The sequence below is a fragment of the Callospermophilus lateralis genome, chromosome 15, assembly GCF_048772815.1.
Source record: "Callospermophilus lateralis isolate mCalLat2 chromosome 15, mCalLat2.hap1, whole genome shotgun sequence".
In the NCBI taxonomy this organism is placed as follows: domain Eukaryota; kingdom Metazoa; phylum Chordata; class Mammalia; order Rodentia; family Sciuridae; genus Callospermophilus; species Callospermophilus lateralis.
The window spans coordinates 64,791,208-64,801,728 of record NC_135319.1 but is presented as its reverse complement, the minus strand read 5'-3'; the positions used below and the strand labels follow the sequence as shown (position 1 = coordinate 64,801,728).

The 10,521-nt window shown below is 43.2% G+C and overlaps 1 protein-coding gene across 7 annotated transcripts; it reads left to right on the top strand.

Annotated features, from left to right (window-relative positions):
- Positions 1-223: 223 nt before the first annotated feature.
- Positions 224-10,165, top strand: Morn4 (MORN repeat containing 4). Of its 7 annotated transcripts, XR_013088800.1 has the most exons (8): positions 224-616; positions 2,931-3,001; positions 3,397-3,459; positions 6,210-6,307; positions 7,771-7,885; positions 8,266-8,375; positions 8,805-9,524; positions 9,966-10,165. XR_013088800.1 is itself a non-coding variant. In XM_076834679.1 (7 exons), exons 4-7 carry the CDS (start codon positions 6,241-6,243, stop codon positions 10,106-10,108), a joined length of 435 nt encoding a protein of 144 aa, XP_076690794.1. In that variant the 5' UTR covers positions 224-616; positions 2,931-3,001; positions 3,397-3,459; positions 6,210-6,240; the 3' UTR covers positions 10,109-10,165. The 7 variants fall into 7 exon arrangements, 6 of the variants coding, with proteins under 6 accessions (XP_076690794.1, XP_076690788.1, XP_076690790.1 ...); XM_076834679.1 differs by lacking the exon at positions 8,805-9,524; XM_076834673.1 differs by having other exon boundaries at positions 8,805-10,165.
- Positions 10,166-10,521: the final 356 nt, after the last annotated feature.

Here is a 10,521-nt window from a genome sequence, read left to right as displayed (position 1 = left end):
CACACCAGGAACCTTCATCTCCTAGGTGCAGGCTCAGACCCACCCCTTTCAGAGGTTCCGCCCGGCCTCTCTGTACACTCAGCCCCGCACAAAGATGGCGCGGAGGCGAACTGGACCAATAGGAGGTGGCGTTGCTCCTGGTTACCTAAGTAACAGCCAATGGGCAGCGAGAACTGGGCCATGAGGGATGGCGGCCTCCAGTGGGACAGGTGGTGGAAGTGGCGGAGAGGAAGGTGGAAGGGGGAGAGCCAGGCGGAGTAAAGGTCTCTGCCGCCGAAGCCCCGCGTTGGGGCGTGACAGTAGTCCCGAAAGGCCGAGCCCGGGTCGGCTGGCAGCACGGGTGAGAGGGGGCTGCTAGAGAATGGTCATCCAGGTAGGGACAGAGGAGCCAAGCAGATGACCCGGGTTGGGGAGCGCGGCTTCATCCTGATGCCCTGACCCGAAGGTGGCTGCCTGGGGTGGGTACCAAGCCCAGCATTCGAGTTTAGACCACTCTTCAAGTCTCGGGAGAGCGCGCAGCACCCTGGTTAGCGGTCAGAGCATGAGGGGCTGCGTCTGGAGGGAATGAAAGAACTGTGTGAACAGAAGAACCTGCGGGACTGGAGAGCAAACCCAGGTAGATGGAAGGCGCGGGGCTGGAATGCAAGAATGGGGTGGGAGAATGGGTGTTGCCTCGTGGAGATCTAGGGCTTTGTTTACTCTGGGCCCGCCTCCACCAAGGTGGTGGAGATAAGTCCTGCATACCGAGGCTTGGGGAATGGGATGCCTGGATTACTTTGATGGGTGGCATCAGATACCAACAGGCGTACCTCGTATTAGGACCCGGCCCAGGCGTTCTCCTTTCCCTTTAAATAGAGTAGGGTTCTGATAGCATTACTCCCTAGTCTCTATCGCTTCCAGGTCTTCCTTGTTGACTTTCTGGTGCCACTGTTTTCTTCCCACCTTCTTAACAATACATTTGTTTACTTTTCAAGTAAGAGAAAAGGGGGGTTAGATTTATTATTAAAAAAAAAAAAAAAATTCAAGGTCATTTAAATGCACTTAAAACATCTTTCTGTTCTAATTTCCTAAAAAGCTTAATATTTGTTCATCAGAGCCTTCATTTTCTTTTCTTTTTTTTTTTTAATATTGACAGACCTTTATTTATTTATATGTGGTGCTGAGAACCGAACCCAGTGCCTCTCAAATGCCAGGCAAGTGCACTACCACTGAGCCACAGCCAGAGCCCAGAGCCTTCATTTTCTTATCATGAAGATTTTAAAAGACTACAAAATGCTTTTATTATAACTGAAAGAACTTTGGCAAGACTGTCATACTCTGGGAAGGGTGGCTTATCCCAGAGTTGTGTTTTGAAATATCTGGGACATAAGAAAACAAAGATAGCAGGAACCAGGCATGGTGGCACATGCCTATAAGTCCCAGCAACTTGAGAGGATTGCAAGTTAGAGGCCAACCTCAGGAACTTAGCAAGGTCTCCAACAACCCAGCAAGACCCTGTCTCAAAAATAAGAAAGAAAAAGGGCTAGGGATGTAACTCAGTGGCAAAGTACCCCTGGGTTCAGTCCCCAGTACCAAATAAATAAATAAATAAAATAGCAGGGATGTATTTCTAGTATGCAGAGTAATAATATATTGGTTTATAGAGACAAAATAGTAATTTCCTTTTAGGTAAATGTTTGAGCTGATTCCTGCAACTCATCATCCAGAGCACAGAATGTGGGTGGATTCCTGTTTAGAAGCAGGAATCTTCACCCCTAGGCCATCTATTCTCTTTAACAAGATTATTTAAATAACATACAAGTGCCGTTTTGCATCCCTTATCAGTCATTATCAACACTGACTATATTAAACTAGATTTGTCTCAGTGACCATGGTTACCGGTGAAATTCCTTTTTTTGCACAATGGCTGTGCAGCTGACTCTTAATTAGCATGGCTAATTACATAAGTTGTAAATTAAAATTCTGACACTATATTCTGCAGTGATAATATGAATTATTTGCCACATGTAGCAATTTCCAGCCAAAAGTATCCATGAATTCTATTCCATCTGCCCATTAATTGGTACTTCTGATGGTAGTCTTTGGAATGGACATGAATTTGACAAACAATTACTAAAGGGAATTTGCTATTTCTCCCTAGATAATGGAAATTTGTAATATGTACTTTTGAAAACAAATAGGAAAGGATGATGGTAAGGTTGAGGTTAAGAGATGGTTTCAAGTTACTGTTGTGGTATAATAAGTTATCCCCCCAATTTAGTATCTTTTAACATGATGTTCACAGATTCTGTAGGTCAGGAATTTGGGACTGGTACAGTGGGCATGGCTTCTCTTTGCTCCATGATATCTCAGATTAGATTTGCACTCAGTGGCTGAAGGCTCAAATCATCTGAAGTCTCCTTTATTGATGCCTGGTTCCCAAGCTAGGATGATTCAGAGATGTGGATGGCCACCTGGAGCAACAACTCTCTGTCTGGCTTGCTTCCTCATTGCATGGGAACCTCCAGGTAGTTGGACTTCTTATGTGGTGGCTCAGGTCTCCAACTGTGGGTGTGCCAGTGAACAGATGGAAGTTGCATCATCTTTTATGATCTAACCACAGAACACATATAACTTCCATCATTTTCTATGGTTGATGCAGTCACAGTCCTGCTCAGATTCAAGGGAAAGGAATTAAACTTCACGTTTTGATATATCATTGGCAAATCAGATTATATTTGAACATATAAGACAGGAGATATTATTACAAACATCTTTGGAAAATACAGTCTACCACATTTGGTAATAAGGTAACCTTTCAAGTTTCCTTAAAATATTTAGGGTGCAGGTCCCAAGGGCTAACAGCATATCAAAAGGTTTACAACTTAAAGGCGGGGCTAGGATATTGACCATAGATAATCTTCAAACTGGGAAACTTTCCCTTTTTTTAGGGACCTTATACTAGTTTCTCTGGAACAAGATGGGATTCCACTCTGGAAGTTTCATGTAGCCTTTAGGAAAAGTAAGTACAATGGATGCTCCCTCTGAGTCCCAAGGTAGTCATTATGGCTCCTCAAACCCCACTGCCATACCTCTTCCCAAATTTGGAGTGAAGCCATGTTAATTAATACTTCCAAACATTAAAGAAAAGATTCTTATAGCCTTGATTTTGTGTTTATGTTCTAGAGTAATGGCTTAGTTATAAATTTTGTAGAAGATACATATCTTCAGATTATAATGGACATGTTTTGAAAGGATGAACTGTTTCTGATCTGTAATAAGTTGACTATTAGTGTTGTGACTTTATTAGATCTGGGAGAGTCGAAGATGACTTATAGCTATCAAAATACCTAGCTGCTCTTGACAGAATTTTCCTCAGCTGTTCTGATGGAAAATTTATTCTCTTCCTCTCATTAGTGTTGCATTTGCAATGGAGTCATGGTGACCTCTATTCAAGCACACTCTGATGTTGAGCTGATGGTAAGAGTCTGTGGGCCTGAAATTAGATGCTGACCTTATGAGACATTCATAGGACAGAGGACACAGCAGGTACCAGCATCACTTTTCTGAGAAAATAGCCCCTAGAGATTTGGAGGGGCTTTAGTACAAATAGAAAATGACCTTTGCCTGGGAGTGCCTTATACTATTGAAGGACCCTGGATGTGTAGTTGCTGACTGATAACTAAAGAAGTGACCAAGTCCCAGAGAAGTGACCCCAAACATCTGTGGGAGAGCTTCCACAAGGCTGGCCTTTATTGTGGGGCTGGAAATGAATGTTTCTCCATATTTGATTGAGAACATAGGGATTCTCAGGACTTACCTGACCTTGTGTCTGAAACTAGAGCTTAGAGACAGGGCCAGGACCTCAAAGATATGCTTGACCCTGGTGAGACCAGGCTGCTTTCACATCAGACCTTTTCTGGGTTTTTGATATCTGTATCAAAAACAGCCAAAATAGCCCATAGGATATTGATGAAGAACAGATGGGTGGTGATTATAGTTTGTGTTTCTTCTTCTTAGCTTTTACCTCATTAGTCCAACCTGCAAAATTGTTCTGTTTCAAAATGTTCTTTGAATTATGTTGGTGGCATTTTGATACTGAGCAGAGACTTTAGAGAATCACATCTAGTTGTGTGCACCAGGTCTTGCCCCTGTGCTGAAAAGAAGGTACATGTGTCCTCATGGTACTCAGTCAGGTGCCTGAAGTTCAGACTCCAGGTTAATTATTAGTCACAGGGAACCTTTCAATGGTGATTTATACCTCAGAGAGCTTTTTACACATTATTTCCATTTAGCAGAATAGTAGTCCACAGCTTTCAAGTGAGAATCCAGTGATGGCTTGTTAAAACTGCAGACTCCCTAGCTCCACCTGTATAGAATCTGATTCTATAGGTCCAGGTTTGGGCCTAGGAATCTGCATCATTGTCATTTGAGAAAACATTGTATTGCTTAGATCTAGAAGAGATGAAGGGGTGAGTAGAAAGACTTAGGAAATTTTTTAAAATAGGGTTTTCATTTTTTAAATAATTTCAAATAATTCAGTAATTTAAAATAGAATTTCAAATAATTCTATTTGTCTCTGTTTACAATCAATGATATTTTGAATATCTTCTTATAGAATATCCTGAATAGAGCATTCTTTTACCATCTAGCCTGATCCAATGGTGGTTTTTTCCCATGATGCATTTTGTCGTAGCATTTCTTCTGCTCCCACTGCACTGTATCCCCCTGGACCACCCATTCATACTTGGATGTATCAGTTAGCTTTTGCTGGGTGATAACACCCACCCTAAAATACACTGGCTTGAAACAACAAGTCTTATTTGTCAGTGTGATTTCTGTGAGTTTGGGGCTCAGCTCAGCAGGGCAGCTGTCCTGGTCTTGCTTTCATTGTTACCATCCCTGTTCACAATGCCCTTCTCTCCCCGCTGTCACTCAAAACTCCCACTTCCCTCTCTTAGTTGCTATAAACTCTGCCTGGCTTTCAGAGATCTCCATGAGCTAACCTGACCTAAAATTAGAAGCCATAGTACAGGATAAGGAGGACTGGCCATAATCCCATCTTGACCACTAATAAACTTTTTTTTTTTTTTTTTTTGGTACCAGAGATTGAACCCAGGGATACTTAAGCACTGAGCCATATCCCTAGCCTTTTTTAAATATTTTCTTTAGAGACAGGGTTTTGCTGAGTTGCTTAGGGCCTCACTAGTTGCTGAGGCTGACTTTGAACTCACAGTCCTCCTGCTTCAGCCTCCCAAACTACTGGGATTACAGGCATACGCCACCACACTTAACCACTAACAAATTTTTTAACCACTCTGAATTTCTATTTCTCCATCTGTAAAATGAGAGAGTTTGGACTAAGTCCACAAGGTCTTTTTAGATTTAAGATTTTTGGCTGAGTGTACCCATTACTCCCTAAATAAGCTCTCAACTGAATCAGACCAGGCTTCTTATTTTCCCATTGGATATCCTATGTGTACGTTGCTCTTTCTGCTTTCATTTCTTAGTTTTCTTTGCTGTTCATTTTAAATTTTGACCATGCCTCTTTGTTAATCTCTGGTATCCAACTTGTCACTTCATTACATTTTCTCTGGTATAATTCAGTGTTTTAATTGCTAGTCTTATCTACTAGATTATCACCTCACTGAGGGAAGAGACTATATTGTATACATCAACTAAGCATATAGTGGGTGTTGAGTAACAATTTGTAGATTAAGTCTCCATTTCCATCCCAGATCATAGATAATAGAGATTGACTGAAAACTCTTTAAGTGGGAAAAAGAAGTGTATGGGCAGACATGGTGATTGTGGTGGTGGTGATGGTGGTTGTGGTGGTGGTGGTGGTGGTGGTGGTGATGGTGGTGATGATGGTGGTGGTTGTGGTGGTGGTGGTGGTGGTGGTGGTGGTGATGGTGGTGATGGTGGTGATGGTGGTGGTTATGGTGGTGGTTATGGTGGTGGTGGTGATGATGGTGGTGGAGATGATGGTGATGGTGGTGGTAGAGATGATGGTGATGGTGGTGATGGTAGTGGTAATGATGATGGTGGTGGTGATCATGGTGATGGTGATGATGGTGGTTGAAAAGGAGGGTGTTTTTGTTCAATGTACCTAAGGTGACATATACTTACCAGGCTGGTAGCCTTTAGGGTACATCTGTGAAATGACTTTGCAGTCCATTCCTCCAGCCATCCCGTGACACTGACTCTTTTCTGTTTATTTCCTACAGATTTCATCTTTTTCTTCTGTAAGCTGTCACCATGACCCTGACAAAAGGTTCTTTCACCTACTCCAGTGGGGAGGAATATCGCGGCGAGTGGAAGGAGGGTGAGAAGGACCCTGAGGGGATCCAGTGATGAACACTTCATTCAGCTGAAGGAAAATACATTAGGATAGAGAGCCAATTTTGCAGATCTTCATTTCCTACTCCAGGGCTTAATTTCACACAGTGCCTTTCCTTTGTTCTATTTTAGGATTAAATAAAGGAATTAGAGAATGCTGTTGTTAATCTAACCTGCACAAATAAGTTGAATCTTTCCAAAATTCTAGATTTGCAGTGTTATAATATCCTTTCATGCTTTAGTGGAATTATTTGAGATTTTCTTAAATAAATGATAATGTAACCAAAAGAACAAAATGAATTCTTTAAAAGCCAGTAAATTGAGTACAGAATTTGTTGCAGTGTCTTGGTTACAGTGAACCTTAAAAAGTTAAAGAAGATCTGGAAATTAGGGCAGACACTTAGACCAAATGACATTTATTGCTTGAATTTCCTATGACAGACAGCTCATTACATTTGGAAGTATCTATTCATAGGAATAGAAAAACTCTTCAGAGCCTGAGACCAGGCAGGAAGTGGTTTAATGATGTTCGGTTTGGAAACACAATCTGGCCATTTAAAGACCCTTGTGTCCAGTCCTAGTCAGCCAGGAACTGCCTGGAGGAGACTGGATCTCCAGTGGAGCAGGTGATACACCCTTGAGCCATGAGGAATTGTGCATTTTGTGACCTTGCCTCCTTCTGTCCCAAGTCTTTGCTCCCCTCTCCCAACACTTGCTGTCCCCTTTAATACAGCCTTTTAGAGGAGAGACTTTCTGAGGCTCTGCTGGGTGGTCTCTACCCACCAAAAGAACTCCCTTGCACTGTCTGAACAGCATGACTGCTTCCTAGCATCTTGCCCAGGTTTTCTGGTCAGGTTAGTGAGTGGGCACAGCCCTATTGATGTAACAGAGCTAAGCCAGTGCTGCCAGTCAGGCTGTTAAGTTTGTCCCATAGCTTCACAATGCTAAAGGGTGCTTTTATTTTTTTCCTCTGAGAGACAGTGTAGCTAAGGTCAACGGAGGGCTGCAAGTCAGGCTGTCTGCTGCATTTGCATTCTTGCTGTACACTTCCAGCTCTGGCATCTGGAGTAAATTACTTAGCTTCTCCTTGCCTTCATTTCTCCATCTATTCAATGGGAATAATAATAGTACTGTATCTACCTCATAAGGTTACTACAGGATTAAATAAGATCATAAATACCAAGTGCTTAGAAGAGCGGCTGGCTGTGAATGTTAGCTACTATTATTTTAAGAGCTCTCTTATTCATACTTAGATGTGCTCCAAATCTGATGGTTGAGACTTAAGATGGGAGGTTCCAGGTTTTGCTGGTGTCAGACTCTGCCCTGCTAATGCCTCCACTTTTTTTCTCTCTTTTGTGAATAGGGTCATGAAATGTATGGGATGCTAGGCAAGTGAGAAGGGACCCTGAAGTTGCCCCATTCTAACCTGTACATGTCCTTTTTGTTCAGGCCGCAGGCATGGTTTTGGTCAACTGCTGTTTGCAGATGGTGGCACCTATCTGGGTCATTTTGAGAATGGGCTCTTTAATGGCTTTGGGGTACTGACCTTTTCAGATGGTTCAAGGTGAGTATTTCTCAGCTTTAAACAAGGGAGACTCTGATATAAAATGGGATATTAGTGAATCTGATCAACCTTGAATTTGTCCCAGGCACTCTAGAAAACAGACCAGGAGTAGGCAGTTCTTTTTTGGTTACCTTTTAAATAAATTTGAAATTTGAAATATCAGGGAGGTGAGTGACCTTCCACCCCTGCTCCATTCATTCAAGTTCTTTTCCTGAGATTGAGCCTTTGAATCCTCCTGCCTCAGCTTCCCAAGTCATGCACCACCTCACTAGACTTGGCTTCATGGCACTTTTAACTAATACATACCTGCAGCTGCTTGACTCAGTTAACCTGGACAGCTAACTTGCCCACGAAAGGCTAACCTCTTGGTGTTTCTGCAGGTATGAGGGGGAGTTTGCCCAGGGCAAGTTTAATGGCGTCGGAGTCTTCATTCGGCATGACAACATGACCTTTGAGGGAGAATTTAAAAATGGCAGAGTAGATGGTTTTGGTAAGTTGCATCCCGGTAGGTTGGGTAATTAGGCCAGCCTAATGTAGGTTTAGGCTGTTTAGTTTTAATTCTTCTGTGGATGTCCAGCAATCAATAGTGATCATGCCTTAATAATCCTAATGATATCTGTCGAACTCACCAATGAAGCATGCCTGAGTAGAGCTGGGAGTTTTGTTTTTGGTACTGGGGATTGAACCCAGGAGCACTTAATCATTGAGCTACACCCCTATCTCCTTTCATTTTTTAATTTTGAGGCACGGTCTTGCTGAGTTGGTTAGGGCCTCACTACGTTTCTGAGGCTGGTCTCAAACTTGTGATCCTCCTGCCTTAGCCATGGTACCCAGCTGAGTTTTTTACTTCTATAGCCTCTACACAAAAGCTGAGCTCTGCAACGTTAATGTCACTGTCATATTTTCTCTGCCCTCAAAGGCCTGCTGACTTTCCCTGATGGTTCTCATGGAATACCCCGCAACGAAGGTCTATTTGAGAACAATAAGCTGCTACGGCGGGAGAAGTGTTCCGCGGTAGTTCAGCGGGCCCAGAGTGCCTCCAAGTCTGCCAGAAATCTCACTGCTTGATGAGGCAGTGGGCACAGCTGGAATAGTGTCAGTAAAGCCCATGACCCCTGAGATGAACAGAATGAACCAGATCTCAGATGAGATGAGGATGACCACAGAGCTGAAGTTTGTGATGTGCCCTATCACCTGCCAGTCAGCAATTTGATCACAGAAAGTGCTAAGGATTTTGGCCCAAAGACCCCGCAGTGGTTAGCAGTTCTGTCTTTTCCTGATGCTGAAGACAGGAGCTGTGTTTTCTTACTTGTCGACATTTCCTGTTCCTGAGACCTGGGGTTACCCAGTACAGAGTGGCTGCGGCCTTCACTCCATTTACTGCCAAGTGATTCAGAATCTCCTCATTCTGCCTATGTTTGGGGCACATGACTCTAGCCCCCACTTAGGGCCAATGCTGTGTGCTGCCCTGGCAAAATGAGGTACAAGATAGACAGTACAGTGACCCTGTGAAAGTCGGGCCAGAACTTCTCTGTACATGAGCCCCTCATTCAGTGCAGTTTGAATCCTGGCTCCAGGCTCCAACTTTGTCTGATCAGACTAGTCTTTGTGTCTGCTTATGACCCCTGTGAAGGATCTGGTAAGAATGTTGTTTTCTTCTTTCTTGACTTTACAAATCATGTTCCTTACCTGAGTTAGGGCATATAATCCAATCTCCATTTGTGTCTCTCCGTCCTTAGAGTCTATCAGACAGAATCCCTTTGTGGCATAGTCAAGAAAGAAACTGATGTAATAGTAACCTCATAAGTTGTATTCATTACTCACTCCAGGTCAAGGGGCAGACATATCCAGCCTCAAGGCCTTCCTGGGAAGTGGACTAAGTGCTGGGGAAGGCCTGCATCGACACATTTCTTTCCCTATAGGTGGTAGATCAGACTCACCTACACCCCTGGTTGTAGGTAGACTCACACCCACCATGTGACTGTGGTGAACTAAAAGCATTGGCTGTTCCTCGCATTTGACTTGCTATAACTCTCCCACCAAGAGCCTTGATCTTCAGGCCTTGGTCATATTTTGGCAGGTGGAATCCCTGTACAGTTCATCATGAGGCCTCCAGTTACCGCAGGACCCAGACACACCCCCAGCTCCCATCCTCACACCGAATCTCCCTCAACAGCAGACTGTGGTGGAAATTATAACCGTGTGCCTCTATTTATTCTGTGAACTGTATTGTAGAATCAAGTGTTCATAGAAATAAAGAAATCACCAGATCTGCCTATACTTTGTTTCTATGACTTTCTTGCCCTGAATCCTCATGAATACCAACTCATTTGTTCTTTATAAAAGTTAAATCAGTGTGGGGCTTGGAACTGACAGCTGTACTATATAAAACATCATCTAATTCTCAGAATGTCTGCAGAGTAGAATGTATGAACTTTTTTTTTTTTTAATCAGACAAGATTAAGTTGCCCAGAGTGGTGAATGAATAAGTAGAGCTGGGTGGAATTTATATCACGATCTTTCTGATTCCAACTCCCTTTCCATAGGCCTCCCCTCACCCTGAACATCAGAGTGTGCAAGGCCTGAGACCATTATTGCCAGGCCTGCTGGTTGACTTTAGTCATGTCACCTCATAT